The sequence below is a fragment of the Hippopotamus amphibius genome, chromosome 5 (assembly GCF_030028045.1).
Source record: "Hippopotamus amphibius kiboko isolate mHipAmp2 chromosome 5, mHipAmp2.hap2, whole genome shotgun sequence".
In the NCBI taxonomy this organism is placed as follows: domain Eukaryota; kingdom Metazoa; phylum Chordata; class Mammalia; order Artiodactyla; family Hippopotamidae; genus Hippopotamus; species Hippopotamus amphibius.
The window spans coordinates 118,791,062-118,818,921 of record NC_080190.1 but is presented as its reverse complement, the minus strand read 5'-3'; the positions used below and the strand labels follow the sequence as shown (position 1 = coordinate 118,818,921).

Sequence of the window (27,860 nt, the reverse complement as noted above, 5' to 3'; positions counted from 1 at the left end):
GCCCTTGTCAGTCCCATCATTTGTACATATCCCTGAAGTAGAACATTATTTAAAGAATATTGAAATGTTTCAAGTTTAACTCCAGTTTGTTCATTCTTTATTAATGTTAATTTCTAATTGTATCTAATGCTTTCTAAAAACATTTATTTATTTATTGGCTGCATTGGGTCTTCATTGCTGCACTCTGGCTTTCTCTAGTTGCAGAGAGTGGGGGGCTACTCTTTCTTGCAGTGCCCAGGCTTCTCACTGCAGTGGCTTCTCTTGTTGTGGAGTACAGGTTCTAGGTGCATGGGCTTCAGTAGTTGTGGCACATGGGCTCAGTAGTTGTAGTGCACAGGCTCAGTTACTTCATGGCATGTGGGATCTTCCCAGCCCAGGGATCAAACCCATGTCCCCTCCTTTGGCAGGCAGATTCTTACCCACTGCACCACCAGGGAAGCCCATAATTGTATCTGATTCTTAATTCTGAGTGCCCACATGTATATCAAACTGAGTATGTATTAAATAAAAATTCATAGGATTTGAAAGTATCTGAGGTAGCCCTTTTTCTTAAATCAGAATGTAATCTAATGACGAAGGTGAACATATTTACAAAAATCTGATATGAGAATAGTGAATAAAGTGAGACTGAAGACTGACTAAAGATATTGAGTATAAAATGGATGCAATGTGGCATGTCAGGGAAGAACCCCAATCTCATAAAGGATGACAGTAACATGACTCCAAAGGAAATGACTCAGCAAGCAGGCTGGCTTGCCACAGCGCCATAGGTGCGAGTGTAGACCAGGAGACAACAGTGGATCAGGGCAAGACGGCTTCCTGCTCACAGCAAACAGCAAGTGTTATTCATTCCCATTTTAATCTTAATTATTTGACACGACATTAATAATGTACATCAATACAGTACTTCATTCATGAAGAAATGTCATTTCTGCTAAATATCACTTATAGGAAGATCTAGCTTTTGAAATACAAAACAAGAGACTTGTGTTGAACAGAGTCTGGAATAGGCGATGAATCCCACTAGTCATCTGGGTTTGCAGACTCACAGCAGTCCTGCATATTCCCCACTGTAAGTCCTTTCATGGATTACTTCCCTCAAAATAATTTCCTTAGTCTGATTGTCTGTTGTTTTTTTAAATGATTTAATTTATTGGCCGCATTGGGTCTTTGTTGCTGCGTGTGGGCTTTCTATAGTTGCAGCCAGGCGGGGCTACTCTTCGTTGTGGTGCGCAAGCTTATCGTGGTGGCTTCTCTTGTGGAGCACAGGCTCTAGGCACACAGGCTTCAGTAGTTGCGGCACACAGGCTTATTAGTTAGTTGCTCCTCTGCACGTGGGATCTTCCTGGACCAGGGCTCAAACCCATGTCCCTTGCATTGGCGGGCGGATTCTTAACCACTGCACCACCAGGGAAGCCCCCAGTGCAGTTGTCTTTATCCAACAATTTGCTCACTTTGAAAAACATTGTTAGCTTTCTGCCCAACTTTGTGTTTTCAGGGAACTAAATTACCAGCTTCCCCCGTCTCTGTATCCTGTTGACAGTAGTGTATATTTTTATACCTTTCTAAGCTATTCTCTCAACTAAAACAGAGAGGGTTAATAAAAGTCATCCTGGGAATACTGCCTTTCATAGGGTACTGAGCTAATTTAAAACAATCTCAGATTTTGAGTTTTCATTAATTGTGAGATAAGGGGAGAGGACCCCAGAGGTACATTATATTGAGGATTTTCTTTGGTCAGTGGAGCGTAAAAGACCCTTCATCTTTGTGTATATTATACTTCAAAAGTGTCCGCCCTTGATACTAACATTGAAAAGATAAGAGCGCTAGACAGTGCGTGTGCAGTGCCACTGTGAATGGAAGCCTGCACCCTTGTTCCATAAGGCACTTTGGAGCCAAATCAAACAAAAAAAGGTAGAAATCTCGCCAGCGCAAGTTAGTATGCAGTGTTTTTAAGAAATGATCATACTTTGGCTGTTTGTCTTCTGCTTTTGGGATATCCATACTTGATGCTTTTGTTCTTTTTGTTTTTATATTTGTTTTGTTTCTTAAAATTTCTCTGAATTATACACAAAAATTCTAGTAGAAAAGAGCATTTCTTAGTTTGAATTACTTTTGGTTCTATATTCTAGCTCTTAATAGCCTTCTATTTTGAAGGATGGCAAAACAGATTGGTTCTGAAAATGAGTTATTTGTAGACTGCCTTATAAAACAGATGTCTGTTGGAAAAGGGTGTGTGTGTGTTTATAGTTTTAAAGGAAGGGACATGTCTGAGAATTTTCATAAAACCTAAGCCTTTCCATATACAAGAATATTACAGAGCAACTCTTTTTCTTAGTTTTTTGTCTTTGGTTCTTAAGCTTCTGTAAATGTCGAATCTTTCTGTGTCTTTGAGAAGACATGATCATTTCAGGATTATTTTCCTTTTTAAGCTTCTAAAAATCCACATTTAAAGTTCCACATTTCCTGTAATTTGTTTGAACCCGTACCTGTCAAACTGTATGTCACGTAGGGAAATGCAGAGTCTATACCAAAGTTATAAAAATAGTATAGACATAAAATATAGCTGATCTGACACTGTTACTTAAATTGTTTTGCTAAAGGTCCTAAGCCTTTTTTCCTGATAACCTGGCACACTGGTTTTCAAGATTAATGAGTGTTTATCCTTAATTCTCAGTAGGTGGAAAAACAAAAGGATAAAATTCATCCGGAGGAGTTATGGGGAGAGGGTGAAGCTTAATTCTTGCTTTTCTTACTAGTTTACTGTTAAGTATTCATTAATTTTTTTCTTAAAACGTATTTTGGCTGGAAGATATCTTAAAGAATGGAAGCTGTTCAAACATGCCTTGTAGTTGATCTCTTAATCCAGATTGTCATATTATCTTGTTTCATTTATGGGTATTGAAGAGTAAATGCTCAGGGGATTTGAGGACCGGCTCACTTGAATGGTAACATTTTAAATTTAAAAGCATATAATACTTTTGGATCCTGTGATCTAGGAGGGTACACTCACTACTAGAATGACTATGAGTTCTTGAAAAAAGTTATTGTAACATCATTTTTTGTTTGTTGCACTAAAGATCCTGGCATTCAAAATTTATCTTTATTTGCTATTATGATATAGACTTTATGAAATCTCTGCACTCATACATAATATGAAAACAAACCATCATCCTTTCTTCCATTCCCAACATATTCTTTTAGGTAAGTTTTGATAAACAGAGCAAAATTAAACTTAGGTGGAAAATGGGAGACAGCAGGGGGTAGAGATGAGTCTTTACCTGTAGGCTCTGTGTTTCTGCTTGGCTCCACTTCCATCCATTCGTCACCCTCTAGATGCCCCCACCCCTGATACCTGTAGCGGGGCGGGGGAGTGGGGGTGGGGAAGCGCAGCCTGTCCTGTCCTGAGAACACTCTGCTTCTGATCAGTCTGCTCTAAACTCAGTCTCCGTTTCTGCTAGTCTTTTTTCTTCACTCTTGTTTTGAACAAGTGTGATACTTTAATTGTACATTTATTTAAGATTTCTACATTTACCCAGATCTGTTCTCAAGACTAGAATTCTGTCTCTGCCAATATCCTACCAGTAGTTTCCTAAGTTCTTTCAAGTAGTATTTTTAAAATAGTATTTTAAAACACTATTTTAAAAGTAGTTTTAATGTTTTATTAAAAACATCAAAAAATTGTCAAGAATATAGTTGGAGGAAGCATATTAAATAAGAATATCTGACATTATACTGATTAAATTATGTAAACATCCTCTCCCCCCAAAACTTCAGTAGATTGAGTAATTTCTATCTTCTTGTAATTCAATGTGTTTGTACAGATGTTTAACAAAATTATTTGACTTACCCTGTGAAAGGTAGATAGAAATCAGAATTCAGTCTGTTACATCAACAAAAAGCCACAGTGATTTTTTTAAAAAATTGTCTTATTGAAATTATTTTCTTTATTGCAGGTTGATCAGAGCACATGCATCTAATCTCTGACCTGTATAACATAGTCTTTCAAAGAACATATTAATGTATTTAATCAGAGCACTGGTATTATTTCTTATAAGTTTTTACTTTTGTTTAAACATTATGTACTTTTTTAGACATTTCATCACCTGTTTCTTCCCAGCGTGGGGCTAAGAAAGGAAATGGTAATTAAAGCTTTGCAAGTCAAATGTATTTCCCTACCCTACAAATACTCCAATTAAATAAAGTGGATAAGGTTGGTATTATTTAAGTTGGTTGCTAGGTAGTAGGGTTAGGTAATAACTAGGACATTTATTCTCCAAATATTTTTGTTTAATAATATTACAAGTAAAAAACAATTTGCAAGCATCCTCTATAATATGGTAGTTTAATTAACAGGGCATAATCAAAATTAGATAGGAAGAAAAACACCTGAATTCAGTGCAAAATACCAAAGCTAAAGGTCCAAGAATTCACTCAAACACTAGGTAGAATGCATTATTACAGCTTTCAAGCAAAAATAACATAGCAGTATTCAGTTAAAGGAAAACTAAAATAGAATATAATGTTGGTGAATGTTATAACAGTTAACCTGAGTTTGGCTGCATCAAACAGAGAAGCCCAAAATAATGGTGATGGAAGTTTATTTTTCTCTCAATTCAAAAACATCCAGAGTGGATAGTCTGAAGCTGACAGTGGCTCCCTGTGTCCTCAGGGACCAGCCAGGCTCTTTGCCATCTTTAGCTTAGGCTTTCATGTGAAGGTTAGCTTCTGGCCTTCAGTGACTCTCAAGGCTCTCAGGAGCAAGAAGAGGGGGTGGGGCTAGAGATTAAAGGACTTGCTTGTGGAGAGTCAGTCATCACCCTCTGAGCAGCCTGCCTAGGTGCCTCACCATCCTGTTAGCCAGAACTTGGTCACATGACCACATGAGTCTGTGAGGGAAACTGGGATATGTTCATTAACTTGTCTGTGGTGATTACTTCCAAATGTACTCACATTATCAAGTCATGATGCTGTACTCTCTCTCTACACATATATATACACTATTTGTCAATTATTCCTCAATAAAGCTAGGAGATAAAAGAAAAAAGGGCTTAGAGGCTGGAAAAACCTAATGTAGAAAACAGGAAATGGATAAATATATAAATTGACAGTTGAAAAGAAATCTGAATTTTATTCTCAACCTACAGAGCAGTGCATATTAGAAAACTTTTCTTTACACTCAAATGAAAATGAGACCATCTATATAATTACTGCATGGGTTCAATTATAATTACTTTTTTCCCCTCCTTTTTAGTTTCCGATGTAATTTGGCCCATATTATTACAGTATGTCTTGCAGTTTGGTGTATTCTATCACAAGTAGAAAACACTGACACTGAAATGCAGAAACCGAGACTCTGGGGAAGGGCAAATGGATTATTGATCTGATTTGATTGTTAAATATAACCAGTAATTGGTTTACCATTTTTAAGAGCATTAAAAGTTGCATCGCCTTAGTTCAAACCAGCAAAAGAAAACATGAATTAGCAAATACATTGTTGGAATCTGTGATTCCTCCTGATAGTGCTGGCTTGTGCATATAATGTAAACATGAAGATTAAGAAGAATGATGGCAACCAGAAATCTGGCTTGGTGTGTATCTACCTCAGGTTGACAAGTGCTTTGTTGTTTTGAAACTTACAGCAGGGGTTTTATGTAAGGGCAGCCTGAAAAGTAGTTCTCAGATGTTATGTTCTAACTTTGAAAAGATGGTTTTTCGTATTCCCTAACAAAGTCTGTGACAGCCAACCTTCTGTCTTCCTTGCAGGACAGAAGTCCGGCAACCCCTTCAGGATGATCTTCCTTTCTTTGGGACGCCCCCAAGCAGGCAGTATTCTTTACCAAACCTGTCTCCAGAAGAGCCTGCACTGCAGACCACAGCACTGGCCAACGAGGAAGCGCTGCAGAAGATCTGTGCCCTCGAAAGTGAACTTGCTGCCCTCAGAGCTCAGATTGCCAAAATTGTGACCCTCCAAGAACAGCAACACCTCAGTGCAGGTCTGTAAGTGCTACATTTGTTTTAACCAGCAAACTGGAAATTAGGAGAATGCCACTAATTTGAAGAAAAAAACCCCTATGTATTATACACACACACTATATATATATATGTATGTATAACTGAATCACTGTGTTGTACACATGAAACTAACAGAACATTATAAATCAACTATACTATAATAAAAGTTAAAAAAAATTGATTAGCAAGTAACAGCCATCTGCGCTTGTTAGAAAATCAGGGGTCAGTACTCTGCATGGTCCGGTACAGGACCCAGTCAAGTTTAAGTGGTTTTTGTTTGCTTTGGACCGTCTTAATGCTGTCAGAGAGGATGATGAGTGTATTGTGAAAACACAAAATATACATAATTGATACAGTTAAATTGCTACTCATGTGAATGCTGTGGGGAGCTTAGCTTCTGTGAGAATGGCACCATTCGCATCACGCTGGAGGTGATCACAAAACAGCCCTGACAGGGTTGAGTGCTGTTTACTTACCTACATGTCCTGAGGTAAGTTCTTGGCCTTTCTACCCCACTTTCCTGCTCTAAAATGGGGATAGTAGTTACCTATGCTATGGAGTTATTGCGGGAGTAAATGTGGAAATTGTATACAATATTTTTAGCACATAGTAGATATTTAATAGTCATTTCTCTCCCTCCTTAAGTGGAAACTGAATTTGGGTCCTCTGACTCCTGGTCTAATACTGTTGCTTTCACTTGTCACTTTGGAGAAGAAACCGTAGCCGGGAAATCCTAGCCCCTTAACCTTTTGGCAAGTAGTGGTTGTTTTTCCTACTGTTGTTCCTGAGTCCTGGCAAGACTCAGTATAAGCCAAGTCTAAAGGTTAAAAGGTAGGACAGTTACTTCACCTCTGAGCCACTTTGCTTGTGGTCCTAGAGTTTAATGTAACCCCATGGAAACCTCATCGAACCCAGGTCAGGCCAAGATGAGCAGAGGGTGAATGCACTCTGGGCACCAGGTGTTACTTAAGTGAAATATGCATGTAACTTGAAAAACCAAAGTCGTGCCCTTTCCTGTTTAACCTATAAACTACATTTCCCTTTTGCTTTACCTCCCTCTTCTGGCAGTCTAGGAAAACTGCTGTAAAGTGAGAGAGAATTTGGGGATTTATGTTCGATGTTCTATTTACAATCCCAATCCCTTGAGTAAAACTCGTTTGCATTGAGTTCCCCCTAATCAATATAGTTCACCCCCAGAACAACTCTCTAATCTCCAATTATGCAGAGAGATGAATTTTGAGGTCCTTATTTTAGAACCACTTTAACTCATGGTTACTTCTTGTCTTGGAAATTATAACTTTTTTCCTCTCCAAGAAATTTGTTCAACAGTAAACCTAAAACTTTTCTTTTACACACTTTCTGGTCAATGCACATTCTAGTTAATGCTTATTAAGTCTTATTAAGTCTTAAATCTTTTTTTTTTTTAATTTGTTAATTTTTGGCTGCATTGGGTCTTCGTTGCTGTGTGGGCTTTCTCTTCAGTTGTGGCAAGTGGGGGCTACTCTTCATTGCGGTGTGCGGACTTCTCATTGTGGTGACTTCACTTGTGGCTCGCGGGCTCTAGAGCGCAGGCTCAGTAGTTGTGCCACAGGGGCTTTGTTGCTCTACAGCATGTGGGATCTTCCTGGACCAGGGATCAAACCTGTGTCCCCTGCATTGGCAGGCGGATTCTTAACCACTGTACCACCAGGGAAGTCCCAAGTCTTGGTAAGTCTTCTATACTTAAAATGAACCACAGATGTATCAAATAGTTTTTTCAAATAGTTACTCTAGTACTTAATTGTCAGACTGTATATACTGAAGATAGTTATGTGTGTGGTACAGATGCTATGTTTCATCTAAAAGTAGCTACACACCTTGCAGCAGTCAGACTTGAACATTTGATATAACAAAAGCACCCGTTAAGTTAAATGGAACATTTCCAGTTGGAGAGTTTGGGATTAAGTGATACAGTGACTGAGATTCAGGTATTTAGATTCTAACCAAGTAACTGAAACTTCCTTTCTACTTATGTAACAGATTCTTTTTAAGGATATTGTTTTCAGGTATAAAGTCCTTATATAACTTTGCTTTTAAAATATTTTATTTACCTATTGCCACCAGGATTGAATGGATTTTTCTTTCTGTAGGTGATTCAGAATCTACCACATCTGTTGCCACAGCACCACCATCTGTCCCGCCAGCTCCTCCTCTGCCACCCCCCCCTCCGCCCCCTCCCCTCCCTCCATCAGGGCTCCACCAAAGCACATCTGCTATTGATCTGATTAAAGATCGAAGACAGAAAAACGCCTGTGCTGGAAAGACTTCAGTCAAGACCAGTCCAAAGAAATCTGATATGCCAAACATGCTGGAGATCCTTAAAGACATGAACAGTGTGAAACTTCGGTCAGTAAAAAGGTGAGGATACACTTGCCTTCCTTCTCACTTCCCTTGGCTTTTCATGCCTTATAAAACCAAGGACTAGGCTTCTTGAGAATTTTGTTTTATAATATGACTAAATCAGTAGCTCTAAGTTTTTAATTTAAAAAAGATAGGCCCCGGTGGCTCCTGTACACAGTTAACTAAGAGATTAGCAGAATAAACACCTGCAGGTGACTTCCTAGTTTCTCCCACACTGCATCGGAAGCCCTTCCATTATCGTGCGTTCATCCGGTCACGCTGTGTCGTGTCCTGCTGTGTAGTCACCAGGCTAGGGGAGAAGAACGGAACCCCGGGTGCCCTGAAGGAGCGCATAACCTCTGCTCCTGACAGGACCTCCGTGACTGTTCATTGGACACCTCTGTGCTCTTTTGTCGAGCCTCACGTTGCTGCATCAGTATTGTCAGCGTCTCTGTCAAGTATCTCTGACGCTAGGGAAGTGCTGTCAGGCTCCTCACGTGCCTCCTGAAGGGATGTCAGCGCTCTTCTGTTCATTCCTCTAAGGTCAGAACGAGATACAAAGCCCAAGCCAGTGGATGCTGCTGACCCTGCTGCCCTCATAGCAGAGGCTCTGAGAAAGAAGTTTGCTTATCGCTATCGAAGTGACAGCCAAGGCGAAGCTGAAAAAGGAATTCCAAAGTCTGAACCAGAGGCCACCTCAGAAAGAGTGTTGGTGAGTACTGGGCAGACTTCTCTCCTAGCACAGCCTGGTATTTCACTCCATTGCTGCACAGCTGCATTCTGCAAAACATTCAGCTGTGTGGTCTGCAAGATTCAAAAAGATGTGCTACGGGATTTAGTCCTTACCTACAGCTAGATTACTTAGAAGAGCATAAAGAAGGAGGCAAAAGTTAACTTAGTGTCTCCTGGGTTAAATTTTCCATGCTGTTTTATCTATAAGTATAATGAAATGAAGTTACAATAAAATTTACATCTAAGGACAATATAAATGTTGTGGTATAGAAAGGAAAGATCATTGACTCTTAGGGAACCTGTGAGGAAGTCTTCTAAAGGGGGAGAGAGATTTGACCAAGGGCCTTGCAGGCTGTGGACCATGCCAAAGGTAGAGACTGAGCAGATTTCATGGAAGCTCTAAAATGTATTAATTTATACATTCCCTTTATTCAAGTTACTGTCATGGGGGATGTTTATTCCAGAGAGATAGATATCTTTAGAAATCCCAGCATCTTTGAAACTCTTCAGACACTGAAAAGGTACCTTCCTCCTTTTATTCAGAGAAGTAAAATTGGATTAAGCTGGGGTCTTGCTAAGATGACTGTAGTTTTCTAGGGAGTAATTTTATCATCTCTTTGTCTTTCACTCTGTTATGTCATGTTTATAACCTGTCAATTTATAAAGGTTTTAATGTTATCTAGCTGCTGGGTTTTTCATGAAGAAAATACCCTTTGACCCATGACTGGGAGGGGGACATATCACTACTGTTACATGAACCAGTGTATTTTTTTGTTTCTTTTCTAGTTTGGGCCACACATGTTGAAGTCTACAGGAAAAATGAAGGCTTTAATTGAAAATGTTTCAACTTCCTAACAGACAACAGCGCTGAGAAAGACTATGCTAGTTCAGCTGTTGGTTTATTAGGGCTGTTTGGCTAGTAGAAAACAACACTATTTGGTAAATACCTGACATTAGTATTCAGTGGTTTCCTTTTAAGTCTCATTAGAAGATTAAGCTATAACAAAAGCACTCTAAGTCTGTCTGCTTTTAAGAGGTCAGTTCTGAAATTTCCCATATCATATGTATATTCTGACATGTTTTTAATGTGTAGCCAAGATGTTTAGGTTTCTAGTCTGGAAAACAATTATATAGATTTCAGAACAAAGAAAGGACATTTGTAGATGTGAGTTTTTAATTCTTAACACTAATTTATCTGTACAGATATTTTATGTGCATGTATTTGGATATAAGACAGAAGATTTCGCAGTGGTGGCAACGACGGTGCTGCCAGTGTTGTTTTCAGGGATCATTTCTGCTCAGTGATGGAGCAGCTGGTATACCCACGCTGCTGGAGTGAAATGTCTGAGGTTGGAATTTCTTCTTGCCTTGAACAGAACTTTTAGATTCTCTCTCACATTTTCTTGCAGGTGAGGTTTGAGTAGGAACCGAATAATGTTCGCTGCTGAAATTCCATAATGCTTTCCTTTAAAAGGAAGTCAAGGATCATGAAAACTGTTTTCACCTCAGTGCAGTCCAGTGTGTGGTTTTCAAATAGTGAGGAATCACATTTTTGAATTAAATGTCTTTTAAAGTAAAAACTAGAAACGTACCATCCTTTTTTCTTTCATTTTAATAAATGGCATCACAAAGATGACTTGCTGCTAAGTTAATACTTCCGGAAATGTCAGCATAATGAGTTAAAAATTTTTTAACATTGGTCAAGAAACACTGAATAGGTGAAAGTATTCCCTGTAAGTAGCTTATCATTGGTCAGAATGCTGTTCTGTTGAATTACATTACGCAGAGTAACCCTTAGGTGCCGTTAGGAAGTGGAGACCTGCCTTTCTCATCTAGGACTTCTCAGGAATTGCTACAAGTGATCATTTTTAAATGCTTCATATATATATCTTCATTATTTTCTACATTTCTGTTAAATGCAAGAGTCTCCTACTATGAGTAAATATTTGGATTTATTATTTAAATAGTGAAAAGAAAGTTGTACTTCTGAGGGGCTTAGGAGATGAGAAGAATATACATTCACTTTTAAGTTACTGAAAATATGTGCAATGTTCTAAATAATAGCAATTTTTAGTTGAGTTCATGGTTTGGTTATTCAGCTTCAATTTGAACTGTGGCTTATTTTACACATGTTGATATACGTTGTTTCTAATTGTTTTCTATGGTTTAAAATTTCTGCCTTTAAAAGAAATTCAGAAAATTTGCCTGATAAACATACTTTGACCTGAGAAATTTATATTTGTATCAGTATTGAATTTTGGGCAGTGCTCTAACATAAGGAAGTTACTATTTTGAAATAAAGCAAACTTTTACTTTCCTTGGACCCTAATGCCTATATAAATGTTTTTTTTTTCTACAATAGGCAAGATTCTTTTATATTGTACATACAGCTTCTTTAGAATAATTTGCTTTCTGCATTTTTCAAGTGGAAATATATTGCTTAAAATGTATATATCACTTTCTTAAAGGGATTTCAGCATTAAAAGAGAAAGGCAGTCACTTGAGATGAGTTTCCTCAGGGTCCTCAAGCCTATAATCTGCCTCTTGGACTGGTGAAAGCTTTTTTCCTGTCTTCCCCTATACCCATCTCATTCAGTTTCTGAAGTGAAAGATCTTAAAAATAGTTAAACTCTAACTTTTTGAGCCTCAGCTACAAAATGTAACTGATGTAATGTTTTCTCTACTGTGATTTTGACCAGTCCAGGGACCCACTCTCATAGAGTTGACCCTTGAAAACGCGGGGGTTGGGCTTCCCTGGTGATCCAGTGGTTAAGACTTTGCCTTCCAATGCAGGGGGTATGGGTTTGATCCCTCGTTGGGGAGCTAAGATCACACATGCCTCACGGTCAAAAACCCAAAAGATAAAACAGAAGCAATATTGTAACAAATTCAATAAAAGACTTGAAAAATGGTCCATATCAAAATTAAACGAACAAAAAAGAAAACGTGGGGGTTAGGGACTTGACTTCCCCTCATCCCCAGTAGAAAATCCACGCACTGCTATCTCTGCCCCCCACAACAAAAGAATTGATAAATGACTCACCCAAGGGTGGGTAGGAAGCTGAAACAGTTTGGATTGGAATCAGGACTCAAATGTTAGTTTCTTTGATTCCACGTACTGTGACCTCTGGTCAAACGCAGACTTCTCCCCATACTTTAGAGATCTGTAAAATGAAAATACAGGTACTATATTTATTGAAACAACTCCACGTATAAGTGGACCCATGCAGTTCAAACCTGTGTTGTTTAAGGGTCACCTGTACACATAGTGAGTTGTGAGTCAAAGAGCACTGGACTTGGAGTTTAACACAATCCATGTATGTGACCCTGGCCAGGTCACACCTCTTGTTTTCACAATGGGACTGATGCTCAGTTCAAAAAGTTACGAGGGTAGATGAAATAATGGCTTTGGACATGTTCTAGGAAATGGTAGAGCGCTAAATAAGTTACTACTTACATTATTTTACACGAGGTCTCTGTAGTTCCCAGTAGATGGGTTTCTCCAAGGCCCCTGCACCCACCTGGAGAAGGTGTCATCCTGTGCACAGGCCGGAGCGGGGGCAGTCGGTCTTAGTCTTTAGTGCTGCTTGTCTTCCCCATCACAGGCCCTTCTGCAGAAGAATCCTGTCCTCTTTTTTTCTTTAAAATATTTTGGCCATGCCGCACGGCATGTGGGATCTTAGTTCCCTGACCAGGGATCAAACTTACGCCCCTTGCATTGGAAGCACATAGTCTTAACCACTGGACTGCCAGGGAAGTCCCCGTCCTCTTGCTGTATTAAGAATTCCTATGAGTCTGCCTCAGAGGTGACAATGACTTTGACAGCAAACACACACAAATATACACAAAGACCGTTATATGAGATACATATAATAGGCAAAGTCACCGAGACAGAGAGTAAAGGTTACCAGGGTCTAGGGGGAGGAAGAAATGAGGAGTTACTGTTTAATGGGTACAGAGTTTCTGTTTGGGATGATGAAAAATTCTGAAAATGGATAATGGTGATAGTTGCAAAGCAATGTGAATGTACTTAATACCATTGAATTGTACACTTAAAAATCATTAAAAGGGTAAATTTTATGCTTGTTATGTTGGTAATTCAAACAATAACCATAACAACAATATAGGTCAGTGCAAATGGAAAATAATGAGGGAGGGTGGGAATCATAGGAATCAGACAGGCAGGCAGAGGCCATCCTGAGGGGTCTTGGAGGCCTTGGTACAAAGTTGGGATTTCACTCTAATTGTAGTGAAAAGCCACTGGAGGGAGTTAAGTTATCAGAATAACATTATATAACTTATTTACATTTTTAAAAAAGATCTCTCTGGTCTCTACGCTGAGAATTGATGGTATGGGGGCAAGAATTAAAGTGGAGAGAGGACAGTTTAAGAGGATGTTGCAGAGGCCAGAGAAGAGATGAGGGTGGCATGAGTGGTGAGCAGAGGACAGTGAAAAGTAGTTGGCTTTAACTGTTTACAACAGTGAAGACATGGAAGCAACCTAAATGTCCATCGACAGAGGAATGGATAAAGAAGATGTAAGGAACAAAACTGGGACATTTGTAGAGACATGGATGGACCTAGAGACTGTCATACAGAGTGAAGTCAGAAAGAGAAAAATATCGTATACTAACACATATATGTGGAATATAGAAAAATGGTGCAGATCAACCGGTTTGCAAGGCAGAAATAGAGACACAGATGTAGAGAACAAACACATGTACAACCAAGGGGGTAGTGGGGGGCGGGGGGAGGGGAGTGAATTAGGAGTTTGGGATTAACGTACACACACTGCTATATACAAAACAGACAACCAACAGGACCTGCTGTACAGCACAGGGGGTGACACTTAACATTCTATAATAACCCATATGGAAAAAGAATCTGAAAAAGAATGGATATTTGTATACGTACAACTGAATCACTTTGCTGCATACCTGAAACTAACACAACACTGTAAATCAATTATACTCCAATATAAAGTAAACATTAAAAAAAAGAGAATTCCTATGAGTCTACGTCTCAGTAGTGAAGGAAGAAAACACGAGGTAACAGCTAATGGAAACAAATAGTTTGGAAAAACCATCCTCTCATAACGTCTCTGAAAATAGAAATTCTCTCTGTGGGTTAGATCTGGTGGATAAAAGTTTAAACTTTCAGGCCTTTAACCCAGTAGCATCAGCTCTGGGGACTGCGAGGCAGAAGGAGGCAACTGGCTTTACGACAGTATCACTGTTCTGCCTGTTATCATCACAATCTGAGTCCTCTTTCCTCTTCTCATCCTAGAGTCAGCATTCTTCTGAACTACCTCCATTGAGCCTGTTTCTTAAAATTCTTATTAGTTTTTCCTTGTAAATCTTGTAAGCAGGCTAGTTCTTCACTGGTACTAGTGTGATCACTTGAGAGCAAACAGATAAGAATAAAGACAACATACCCAAAGAAGGATCCAGAAATCTTGGATGTTTCCCTCTGAGACCATTCTCCTTAGTCCACTTCGTAGGGACTGGAAACCTTAATGTTGCTCTAGCTGGAGCCTGCATCTCAAACTTCTCTCCCCTGGAAGATTCTCCAGCCTCTCCTAAAGGTCAGAGAGCGCCTTCCATAAGAAGAGAGAATAACACAAGTGTAATTTAGACATTATCAGGAATGTAATGAAGATGATCCACAGAGTGCCTCCTATTCCATCCCAAACTGCTGTGGCTGTTACAGGGCAGTCTGGTCCCCTCCTAACTGCTGTATCCCCAGCTGGAAGAGCTATAATTTGGGGAGGAAGACAGTCTTCACAGCAGGGTTTTTACCAGACGTATGAACAGCCTGTTCACGTGGCCTAGGAGCCATCCCTCTTCACTGGCCAATCATGCTATCAGAGGATAAAAAAGGGTGAGAAGCAGGCGTGGTGGGACATAGTTGTGTAACGCTGGTGTGAGCAGCGAGGGTGGAGAGCACGCGAGACCCTGATCTAACTCAGCTCTGGAGCAGACTGCCCTCTGCAAGGGGAGCATGTGCCGATGCAGACACTGCTCTGTGACCCAGGACGCAGCCTTGAGAAGCCGGTCCAGATCCTCCTCGGGAATCTGAACAGAAACCTCAAAAGAAAGGCGCAGTTGGTACCTGCAGCTCAAGTAAGCAAGTCATAAGGTACAGGTGTACCCACAGCAGTTTATACAAAAGAGGTGATGAGGAAATGAACAAAGACATTGATTCAGCACTGAACTGTGTGTCAGTATATTATTTTACTTTTTACAGGCTAGGAAGCCACTCGCAAGATTACGTGACTTGCTAATACATGACAAAAGACCTAAACCCAGTCTCTCTAGCCATAAAAACAATGCTTTAAAAAACTTCACTGCCTTTCCAAGCAGACACTCCAAGGTAGAGAAGAGACGGGAGGAGAAGCAGGAGCGTGGGAAGCAGAAGCAGCAAGCAGCTCAGTCTCAGAGAGCTCAGAGCCCAGGCTCTGCTTCCACAGCCTTCAGGGGCCGTCTCCTTACCCTGAAGGTGAACCCTCGAGATGAAGCTCCAGTTAACCTGCAGTGGTCTGAGTGAGACTCTGTTCCCTACAAGCTCACCCCTATCTTGTGCGGATTCTTAGATGGAAATTCAAAAACTTTGTTTTCTGCAAATGTTCACCTAGGAACTTTAAATGCATTCCTTTATGATACTTTTTTCAAAAAGTTTGGACTTTAAAAAAAAATTCAGCTAAGATAAAGAACCTTGTGATATCATGCAGCCTCCTGATTCTTTATAGGACATGGCTCAACAGTAAAGAAACTTCAAATTTATGCTCAGAAACTTCAAATAATGCATGGCTTAAAGCTAAATGTAACACAAGGTGCACTTTCTTAACAAGACTATTGATGGGACCAATGGAAAGTTGCAACAGACCAATAAATAAGTCACTGTGCTTCAGTTTTAAATTACAGCCAAAGAGAATCTAATATTAAAAATGGGGGTGTTTCTCTTTCCCCCACCATTCTACCAGACTTCAAGATAGGTTCAGGATGACTTAGAAAGCATAGCTGTGAAGGTTAAAAAAAAAAGTTAGTGATTGATAAAAGCTAGTATTTTACTAAAAGGATCATAGTGAACATCTAAGACATTTTAGAATCAAATTTGAAAGCTAAATGATTTTACCAGTCACAGATGTTAGTAAGATTCAATAATTACTGGAAATGGTGTCATTTTCATCATTAACCCAATGAACTCGTTCATTCTCAAGGACGCCCCGACATTCTGCACTCATGTTGTGCAGTAAAGAAACCTGCCATGTTATATACCAGATGCTTTTCACACATCATTTTGTAACCCCCAAAATTTCGAGAACAGAGACCATGTTTTGTAATTTTTAATACCTTTATTACATCCAGCACAGTGTTCTACATACCCAGCAGGAACTCGGATACTGTGACCACACGACTTCAGCATAGACAGACTAATTTCAACACAATTGCTCATGACAGACCAACAGCTAAAAAGGAAACACAATACTAAGTTAATTTGTTCAGCATGTGTTTGTTGGTGGCACAGTTTATGCCAACCCTGTGCTGAGCACAAGAGACAAGAAGGCAGAGGAGACGGCAGTGCACCCCTGGGCAGTCCACCCCAAGCAGTGGTCACTCCCCTGGAGACAAGGACTACTGGGGGCCTTCCAGAAGACACAGGTTGTCTGCAAATCTTTAGCAAACAAGGAATGGCTCAGGCTAAGTATCTGGACAACTATGTGTTTCAAATATATGCTGCTAGTACGGTGATTAATGTCGCATTTATTTAAAAACATTACAGAATGCATATTAGCTGTTGGTCAATGTCCCAAGCAGGAGATACTGACTGGGAGGAGATTTAAACAAAATATTTATACATTAAAAAAAGTACACGTGAAAACACTATAAACCTCCGATGTGAAAGTTTTAAGAAAATCGAAAGCTTTAAGAGTTAAGAAAGCTTTTTGGAAAGAGAGGCTGTCATAGGAATCTTCAAAAGAATTACTAGCACCTCTAACCTGTACCTAAGGTACAAATACATTTCCCAGGTTTGCAAAGGACATAAAAATTATATAAAGAGGATCATTATAAACCACCACATTTATAGAGTACAAATATTGACCAGGAACCAGATTGTTTTGTTAAGCTAAGGCTTACCACAGTTTTCTCTCCAAGGACCTTTAGCGTAGAGCAGAGGAGCTGCCCCCACCACTTAAGGTTGGTCTAGAGCCCCAAAGTGCTGCTACAATGCTCAACAATTCTTTGATCTCTCCTGTTTTATCTTAAAAATTAATGTGGGGACTTCCCTAGTGGCTCAGTGATTAATAACCTGCCTGCCAATGTAGGGGACATGGGTTCAAGCCCTGGTCCAGGAAGATCCCACATGCTGCAGAGCAACTAGGGCTGTGTACCACAACTACTGAGCCTGTGTGCCACAACTACTGAAGCCCCGTGCACCTAGAGCTCATCCTCCACAACAAGAGAAGCCACCACAATAAGAAGCCCGTGCACCACAACAAAGAGTAGCCCCTGCTGGCCACAACTAGAGAAAGCCCACACACAGCAACAAAGACCCAAAACACCCAATAAATAAATAAATTTACATTAAAAAATTCCTATGAACTTTGCATTTTCTTCCATAATATTTAATTACTTATTTAAAATGTGATCTTCTAAATTATTGTACTATTTCCTCAAATTTTTTTAGAAAAATCAATGTTCAAATAATACAGGTACTATTAGAAGCAGGGCTATAGGCAGTTATCCCACATACATGTAACAAAACATACATCTGCAATGGGTTGATTATACGTATAAGCAAGAAATGGGAGCAACACTCAAGTTTCTCCCCTTGAGAATGGAAATAAGAAGATAATCCTCTGAATATCAAACAGTGAGAAACATGTAATGGGTCAGAGAATAAAGCAATCACACACTGGCATCCGGAGTCCAGGCAGGCTCAACTGATGCAAGGATGAAGGTCTGACCTACTTACTGGAAGTGCCGATGAAGCGGGCGCGGAGAAGCAGCTCCTAGCGGAGATCTCTAGTCTCGTTCAGCGGAACTGTGGTCCACAGACATGAGTACCAGCAGGTATAACCCCGTAGGATGCACAAGGCAACTTGCTTCCCTCACACAGAATCCATGCTCAATGAACGCGGTGATCGTCATTTGGCTTCCCGAGAAGATCTGCATAAAGGGAGAGTGATATTTATATTTCTCATTGTAAAACTATTAACACTTAAAAAAATCAGTTTCTGTGAGTTTGCTATGAGATAGTTCTGCTCTCCGTGTGTTGACATACTAGGTGTTGAGCTTGCAAGTTTCCTTATCAGACACTGGATGCGTCAGATTTGCCAAGATGATGCGCCTCATGTAAGTAGCTAACTGACCTTCCCCAGGTAACCCTCGCTCCGCCACCATCAGACTTCCGCACCCAGGTGTCCAGTGTGGCGGCCACGAGCCACCTATGGAGACCGGGCACCTGAAACATGGCTGGTCCAGGCTGATGTGCTGTAAGTGTAAAATACATGCTAGATTTCAAAGACTTCGTAACAGAAAAAAGAATGTAAAATATCTCAGTAATTGTTTTTTATAATGACTGAAAATGGAAATAAAATATTTTGGGTATGTTGGAATAAAGGTTATTAAAATTAATTACATGTTTCTTTTTCCTTTTTTAAATGTGACTCCTTGGAAATTGACAATGACTTACTCAGCTCACACTGTATTTCTATGGGACGTCACTCTGCAAATAATGACAGTATGTTTGAGTTCAAAGTTTACACTTATCCTTTCTAACGAAACGGACTTGGGAAGATCCAGCAGAGGCCCAGTGGTACCTTTCTTACACTGACACCAATCAAGTAGAATTAAGTGGCCATTTCTTATTACTTGAGTTTAAAAGGGCCAATACAAGTAGTATTTTAGTACCTGCATGAGGGCCTGAGGTTCCCACTGTGGGAACAAAGGGCTGTGGAGTCGAGAGGCTGGGCTCAGGGCCGACGTCTCCCAGCTGTTAGGACTCTGCCCACTGACTGACTGCGTCCTGGGCCTCAGCTTGCTCACCCGTGAGGTGCAGGTAACAGACGACCGCGCAGGGCTGTGCCTGCGCCCAGCTCTGCCCGAGCAAGTGTCTGGTGAGCGAATGCTAGAGCTGAGAAGCGGGTTCTTTGCGTTCCTCATGATTTAGCATTATGATTTCCAACGGATTGACTTACAAGGTAAATATCAAAGATAAAAATGTGAAAAGATAGGTTTTTATTCATCAAAAGTTAACAGCAACAGGCACATATTAAAATGAGTATGGCAAAGCCTTTTACAAACGGCTTTACACTCAAGCTTTCTCCCAAGAAAATGGCTGTTGCAACATACTTGTAAACATAATTAATAAACAGTCTTTTACAGTAACAAGGGAAATACAATTGAACTAAAAGAAAGCACCGGTTTCTCTTAAAACTAGATTACAGTTGTGCTTACTATACATAGAACAATTTAAAACAGATTACAAAAGTGGAATGTTGCAAGGTTAAAAGTAGTCCTTAGATTTTGTCCTAGAAAATATCTGTTCACATCAAGAGGCCCGTCAAAGGGTAACGTGTCATCAAAGGGAGGGACAAGAAAACAATGCACTTTTTTCAAATCAAAACAGGAAGTTTGGTCACTTAGCTTTGTGCATAGTTTAAGGCATCTGGAGCGATCTGTTAGAGCCGACCTCCCTTCCCCTCCCACGTGTGGCCGCTCACTATGTCACATTCTAAAATAATAAATAAAAGCTGACGTTTCCAATCCTTCCCACGTGGATAAATAGAACACATGCAGTCACACATGCACGCGCGTGCCCCAAACACACATCCACACACACACACAACATACCTCTCACTCCCTGCAGCGAGAGGGACTTTAGTACCCTTGCTCTGAAGGACACACTTGCCCATCCCACTTTATTTCAGATTGGCAATACCCTGAGCTGATTATGGTGTGTTAAACATTCCACCTTTTTCTTGCATGTGCAGGTCAAGTGTACAGTAGTGAAAACAACATGCAATGTCTTCACTGCGGAATCATAATACAGCTAGGACACTGGGGTTCTGCCCCGCCCGCCCCAAATTAAAAACTAAGAGTTAAAAAAATTGCATTGCCAGACAGCACTGGAGTGAAAGCTCGGCGGCACTCTATGATAAATGCTCAGTTTCCAGTGCACAAAATAAAACTACAGCAAATGGGAGGCTTTGGTGGCATCCAAAGAAGAAAAAAGGCAAACCAGGGGGAAAGAGCTGCAGGTCAGGTTTGATCTTTAAAATTCTTAGTGGTTCCTTCACAATCATGCTCCAAGGCAAATTTAGAACCAATGTTTCAGAGTTGGTTTGTAAACATCGAGTCTTGCCAGAGGCGCGGCACTTCACATTTCCATTTTCTCCGAGAGAACTTAGTGGAAGGTACAGATACACACTGTTGCATCAGACTGGTTAAATTCCAAAGATTTCTGCTGAAGGCTTCAGTTCAAGTTTCATGATGCTTCAAGAAGCACGAGGGCCACCACAAAACTTCCTGCAGAACTTCCTGTTACTCCCTTCGGTTCACTCCCGCTGGGCTTTGCATATTCAAGGTTTCACACGAAAGCCAAAAATGCATATTGCTGTATGTTCGAGTCTTATAATTAAAAAGTGGGCTCAAATGATCCAACAGAGGAAATCTTGGAAATAAATAATGCTGGCATCATTCACTTCCCTTGGCAGTCAAGAGTAAGTCCTCTCACCTCAAGACCCCATTCACATTACTGACAACCTCCAGGAGGCAGTCCGTCCCCTGATTCTGGGGGTTATGATAACCGGTTTTCCTGAGGTAATAACTGTGAGTTCAACTCCTCAAATGCAGCATCAGTGTCCTCACTGCTGGCCTGTTCTCTCTGCAGTCCCTTCCAGCTGGCTTTGTTCAGCCCCACGTGTCCGAGCATTGTCTGGGACAGCCTGGTGTTGGAGAACCGGGCCCATTCTGTGAACAGAGGCTCCACGAGATACGTCATAAAACCTGAGACAGTAAGAGGGAAAAGGCATTAGAGTGTGTTCTGAAACTTTAAAACGTCGATACAGCACTTACTCTCTTAAGTCCTGTTCCAACATTACCTTATTTTTCAAAAGATGTGTGTGTAAATTTACCTATCTTCCCTAAAGACTCTATTTCTTAAGAAACTTAATGAAACTTGAAGTAAAGGTGAACTGACAAACTATCACATCTCTTCTGATGACTCCTCTCAGCTGCACCAACATCCTTCTACTTCAGCAAACCCGCGGCGGCCCTCTCAACCCTGAGGAGGAGGGCACCGCGCGTCCGAGGCTAACGGGGTCCCTGCTGGGGCCGCGGTGCAGCTGCTCTACCCGTCAGGGGTGGTAATTGTCACACCTGGTCATGAGCACGGTGGGCCACTCTATGTACCTCAGAATTTCTAAAGCCGAAACTCATGACACAAAGCATGAGTCTAAAAAGAACAGAGGAGGTTACTTTAAACAATTATTACAATGAATACCAGAAGTGTACCAGGGGCCTGCTTTACAGACAACTCATCCAATCGACCTCCCTTCGTTCACAGAAAAGGAAAAGAAGTGCTTTCAGGACTGTCTGCCTCTCAGAGCACTTGAGCCCACACTATAGCTGAATTAGTAGTACACAGTATCTCACACAGGGTGAAAGAAGCCACCTAGAAAATACCTTAACAATCAAATCGCATATATTAGGAAAGGCAAATAACATTATCTCCCTAAACTTTTGATCAAGGACCAGAAAATGTACATTTAACTTCTATCACTGCTTGTTTAACAGTTTAAAAATCGTCTTCACCTCTAAAACTATTTCTTCTCAGCAGAAGACCACATGGACCACAAACAACACAGGTTCCATTTAGCCAACGACAAAAAATCTCACTGGAAAAAGAAAGCAATTAGCACCCACTATGTTTAATTAGAAAAGCCACCTATGGTCTGATGGTTGAATTTTTTTAAGTGTACAAATTATGATACCTGAAGCAGTCGTTATGATAATGGAAATAAGGCTTTCTTCCATCTCTTCCATCCCCTCCACATATGTTAAATGAGAACCTTCTGGATGCCAGGCACTGCTCTGGGGGCCAGGGATAAAGCAGTGAACAGACAAGATGTGCCCTGCACTTTTGAGTTATGTTCTGGTGAGGAGAGAGGTCACGGGAAAACGTCATCACTGTGGTCAAAGAGCACAGCAGCTTCTGGCAGCCGGCCACCCTCACACCCCTGGGCTCAGGCTAAACCAGACGCCCAGAGCCCTGTCTTTTCTAGGCACCCCAGTCAAGTCGTGAGCAGCTGGAGGCTTCTACCCAAGTGCAGAACCTCATCACCACAGGTTTCACAAGACCAATATTCTTTGATTCTCCCATTGTTCCAACTGGTTAAGAGCTTCTGCATCCTGCTTCTCACATCCAACAAATTAGCTCTCCCTTCTGGTTCTAGAATTCTTTTCAGTGTAAAGTACCTGACAGCAATGCACAGGCCGGGGCCGGGGACACAGCTCACGCCTGAGCTGCTCAACCACTTATGAACCCACTGAACTGCCCGGCCCACGCGCCTCTCTCCTCCTCACACACCACAGCACGCTGTGTCAAATGCCTCCCTCTTATCCAGTACACGACAGGACCTAGTGTTCCTATCAAAGAAGACAACGGTATTAACTAAACGTGACTTCTACTTCCTGACCGTGTGCGAGCTCCGAGTGACCGCTGCTCAGCACAGAGTTTACTCTAACAGCCCCTGACGTACCCTGGGAAGAGAATCTTTGCAAGCCCCATTTTACCTGGGATTTGATGTCAGAAAGACCAACACCTGTTACCTGCATAAACTGGGCAAACTATGTGGGAAAGGACCCCAGAAGTGCTTGTCTCCTAGGGTGGCGGTGAGGAGTCAGCAGACTCAACTGTTACCATCTTCTACCTTTTCCCCGCCCCCAGGTGACCCCTCCCAGAACCGTCCAAAACTGACAAGGTCAGAGACGAGAAGAATGGTTTAAGGGGTCTAGCTTCTTGTCCTTTTTAAAAATTGCAACTTATAAAATCTCATTTACAATGTCTCTCATGAATCAAGGGAGAAAGTTACTCAGGCAAAAAGTAAGCTGGAGTGAGTTTACAATCCATTCTCAATTTTCAATTCAGTTCCCTTCTGCCCATATTTCATTTGTTCCTTTGCATTTGAAGGTTATTCCACTTGAGCATCAGGTCAGAGCAGATCGGTTTCTTGCCTCCTGCCCGCCTGCGGGCCTGTGCCTCCCTCTCCCGCTTCCCCACTGATCCCTCTGCAGTCAGATCACCACCACCCACCGCCTTCCACGAAGGATCCACTGCAACTACAATGTAGGAATTCTATTTCTGAACGTCTCACCCTCCAGCACAGTCCTCTTTTCCGGGTATTATGCTGCAGTATTGTACTATCTTCTGACTTTCTAGAAACTTTCTCTCTCTGAAGTTTCTGTACACATCTCATTATTTTCAACCGAGTCCTCAAAGGCCCTACTCACCATCAGCCACCAAAATTACATTCATCCCTCCATACCTAGCTGGGTGACCCCCACACTGTCCCCCCCACTTTACCGTCCACCCCCAGACCCCAATCCTATCCATCTTTCCTAGGCTCACGTACAACAAGCTGCACTTGTTGGATCCCAGCCCCTTCCCCGTGCCTTCTGTTACAGTCACAGTTCACTCTACAAGCAGTTCTCAAGCGACCCTGCTCCGAGCAACAGCCCTGAGCCTTGGGAACACCCCCCCCAAAGGCCAGGCTGACACCCAGGAGACAGGCCGACAGGCATCTAGTGCAAGAGGGGTGGAGAGTGAAAGGTGGCTTCTGGAGGTGACATCTGAGGTGGATCCTCAAGAAAAAGGAGTCTATTAGGAGGTGGGGGGCCTGGCAAGCGCAGAGGCAAGGAGACTCGGGGAGTCCCAAGTTGCTGCAGGTAACAAGGGGGAAGGTGTTGGGGACAAGACAGCAGACAGTTCGAGGCCAGGTTACAGGGGCCTGTGCAAGGTCTGAAGAGTTCGCTTCAACCAGCAGGCAGCGGTGAGAGAGAAGCCAGCCGTCGTGGAAGCTGGTCCTCACGTGACCCTCAGGCCCAGCGATCCCAGAATGACGCAGATGAGGCTCCCACACGGGCAAACAATGCATCCTCTCTGTTTTAGGACAGCAAGTTACTGCTACCTGTTCTGCTTTTTATGAACTAAAATCAAACGAGAGTAAATTCTAAGAGCCAAAAAAAGGAAAAACAAGGATAAAATTTCCTAAGTTATTTAAAAAGTAGGACTAAGCATAATTTAATATTTATATTTAATATTTATATTTCAGATGTACATCTCTTCTTGACAAAATTAAAATCAATGGCATTTGAAAAGCCAGTTATATCTGAGGGAGCATAGTTACCAATCTGGATGTTGGCAATAGATTCAGTCTGACGATCACAAAGTGGACTCACAGTCAAATGATACTTTTTTTCTATATCTCCTAGAAATTAAAAAAAAAAAAAGAATAGGTATGTGGAATATACCTATTGGTTACATATACAATTAAAGCCTCCATCTTACCTGTAAATTCCTTAGGAAAAATGTAACATATTTAACCCTCATGAGAGGACAGCTTCTACATTAGTTCTTTTTAAAATTTTAAGTTATTCATACATAGAAAAGGTTGCCAAGCTGATATCCTATTTTAAATGGAGAGGGTGGAAAACTTTTACTAGGTATTATCCCAAAACTAATTCTGTCAGCATTTTAATTTAAAACTTAGATTTCTAAAAGGAAGATGCATGGAATGAAGATTCTTAATTTCTGGCTTTAATTCACAAAATATGTCATATGGCCATGTCCTCCACACAAGACAGGGATGGAGCCAGGGCAAGAAAATCTTCCCGAACAGCAAAACTTCCAACCCACTCCATGTCTATTCATAAACACACACCACATCAGATCATTTCAAAAGGCACCTACAGCCAGACTCTGCAATTTTCTGAGTATTTTATTCATATGATGTTAAAAAATGCACTGAATAGGTGATCACTCGATACTGTAACTTGCCTTGATGGAAGAACTCCTCTGTCACTTTCTCACTCCATTGCTTGCTTAATTCCCAGGTCCGACACGGATTACAAATATCAGCACATTTCAAAGCCATCTAGCAAACAAAATATTAAACTTGTCTTAAGAAAAAAAGTAAAATTTCAATTGTATCAAGTTTAAATATACTCTAGTAGTGGGGAAAAGAAAAAAGAAAATGTTGCACCAGGAAATTCATTATCCGTTATACTGATTTTATGATACTATTAGTTGTAACAATCATTTTTGCAGAAACACTGAAAGCCTGCTAACCGAATTGTACACGCCCAGTAATTCCAAAGAGCCAAGCATAGGAACCAGAAAGCTACAAATAAATCAGCCACTTGTCTCTCATTTTTTAGGTGTGAGAACTTATTAAAATAAAATGCTGTTTGTTGATTGGTACCCTAATCTTGCAAAAATTGTTTTCGTTAGAAATCTCGGGAATGAAAAAATACAAAAGCAATGGCGCTTTCCAAAGCAGCAGGCTCACCTTCTGCGAAGCTTTACTGACCACAGCCTTCCCTCAAGACTTGACCACTCAGAAAACTACACCAGAATATTTCATTTTCACTCTAATAGTCATATGATTTGCCCTAGAAACAATCTTTCCAGGCCTCATTTTACCTGTAAAACCAAATGCCTATGCCTGGTGTCTTCCAGACATAAGTCGCCTCTGTCCAGATGGGCCCTGAACAAGGACAGGTACTCATTCTGCCGGCTGATGTCCGTGGCCAGTATCAGAGCGCCTATCTGAGCCTCCATCTGCTGTCTGGAATTAAAGAAACAGAAAGAGAAATACAAGACTTTCAACTGAATAGTTACTTCTTATTTTTTCCTTAATCTTAATACTCAGAAAGCTTTATAGGGCCCTAATATATTCTAATTGCCATTCATCTTTTAACCTACTATAAAAAGATGGATTTTAAGGAATGCATTTAAAAACCTACTAAAATAATCAAAACTAAAACCAAGAGAGTTTGTAGCAAAGTACCAATATGCAAACACTCCAAAAAGAATGTCTAAAGGTGGAATTATATGCCTAAAAAATAGTCTCTGTAAGGCTGGCTTGTTGTTTGAGAAAATTCTTTGCTGGGATGTAGTGAACAACTCTGGATTCTTTTTTGGTGCCTGAGATCTGAGAGGCAGAAGGAGGGTCAGATGGAGGAAGAAGAGCCTATTCAGCCACTGACTTCTGCAGACACTCAAAGCTGTCTGAATAAAACCTGATGAAGTTCTACAAAACAACTTAATAAAGTTTAGATTCAACTATGTTTTTAGCACCAAATTCAAGAATCAATTATCTGTATGACTATCCAAATTTTCTGGAACAGAAAAGGTAACAGAAAATAACAAATACATTATATCATTTAAAAAAATGTTTTGGGACTTCCCATAAAGTGGAAAGAATCTGCCTTATGCAGGAGACGCGGGTTCAATCCCTGGAGAGGGAACTAAGATTCCACATGTGGGGGCGCAATTAAGCCCACACGCCACAACTACTGAGCTCGCACACTTCAACTAGAGAGCCTATGTGCTGCAAACTACAGAGCCCATGTGCCCTGGAGCCTGCACGCCACAACTAGAGAACAGAGAACCTACACTCCACAATTAGGGAGAAGCCTGTGTGCCACAACGAAAGATCCCGTGTGCCACAACCAGGACTTGACACAGCCAAAACAAAACAAAACAAAAACCTGTCTCAAGTCAAATGTTTAAGAATTCCTTTTGTTTCAATGGGCCATCACAAACATTATCTTTATATAATGATCAGTAAAGAGCTGTCAACAGATTAAAAGGCTCACAATATTGAATATTAAATAAAACCCTAAACAAAGAAAACATGAAAGAATGTTATTACGTAGTATTCCTTATTTTCAGTTTTTATTTGTATTAAACATGAGAATTCAACAAGGGTTAATCATCAAATGCAAAACAAGATAAAGAGGGAAAAATGAAGCTAACAATTTATTCTGCCTCAGTCAAGACAGAGAATTTATATGTTCCAGCACTGTGTGGTTTAAGCAGTTTTCATATTTGTACTACAACAAGAAGCAATTTTACTTACCAGAAGTAGTGTCATAACTCCAAATGGTACCCATGAATACAGATTTAAAACAATAAAAAGTAAAGTCCAGCTTTTTTCTTACGATCATTACAAATAACAGTTAAGTTTTTTATAAATTTCTTTTAAATTGTGAAAGGGAAAAAGGCAAGAACAATGACAGTAACTTCAACCTTGAGACCCAAACATACTTGTACGTCTCACCTTTTTTTCTAGAATTAGACAGTTTACATCCACTGACATGGTTTCCCTAAGTGCACCTTCTCTTGGTGAGGCATCACTAAAAACTTCTGTTTGTGGACCAATGACATGAGATTTTGTTGACAACCACCATCATATTGGGCCCATTTACATTAATGCTTTTTATTAATAAGTTTTTCAAACGGCCTGCTTAACATCAAATGATATTTCCTAAAAAAAGAATTAGTATTTCCTGTTCCTGCTATTCATTATTTTATCCTATAACTCTAGAAGTGATTCCAGGGCTACACTATTGAGGATATAAAGCATTCTTTTCACTTCTTATCAGTTTTGAAAACTTCCTAAAACAGATTTTAATGAATCTATTTCTTATACAGATTGTTTACCT

General features: G+C 40.6%; 2 protein-coding genes across 4 annotated transcripts in view; one reads left to right on the top strand and one right to left on the bottom strand.

The window, feature by feature from the left end:
* The window catches only part of MTFR1 (mitochondrial fission regulator 1), a 50,318-nt gene extending 38,869 nt beyond the window's left edge, over nt 1–11,449 (top strand). For both annotated transcript variants that reach the window (XM_057735493.1, XM_057735494.1), the window contains exons 5-8: nt 5,767–5,996; nt 8,145–8,412; nt 8,938–9,106; nt 9,913–11,449. In XM_057735493.1, coding sequence (XP_057591476.1) covers nt 5,767–5,996; nt 8,145–8,412; nt 8,938–9,106; nt 9,913–9,981 — 736 coding nt within the window. In that variant the 3' untranslated portion in view covers nt 9,982–11,449. The remainder of the gene's footprint in view (nt 1–5,766; nt 5,997–8,144; nt 8,413–8,937; nt 9,107–9,912) is intronic.
* A 7,920-nt stretch (nt 11,450–19,369) lies between these two features.
* PDE7A (phosphodiesterase 7A) overlaps nt 19,370–27,860 on the bottom strand; it is a 108,741-nt gene continuing 100,250 nt past the window's right edge. For both annotated transcript variants that reach the window (XM_057736203.1, XM_057736204.1), the window contains exons 10-13: nt 25,834–25,978; nt 25,189–25,285; nt 24,539–24,619; nt 19,370–21,137 (exon numbers count right to left, since the gene is read on the bottom strand). In XM_057736203.1, coding sequence (XP_057592186.1) covers nt 20,929–21,137; nt 24,539–24,619; nt 25,189–25,285; nt 25,834–25,978 — 532 coding nt within the window. In that variant the 3' untranslated portion in view covers nt 19,370–20,928. The remainder of the gene's footprint in view (nt 21,138–24,538; nt 24,620–25,188; nt 25,286–25,833; nt 25,979–27,860) is intronic.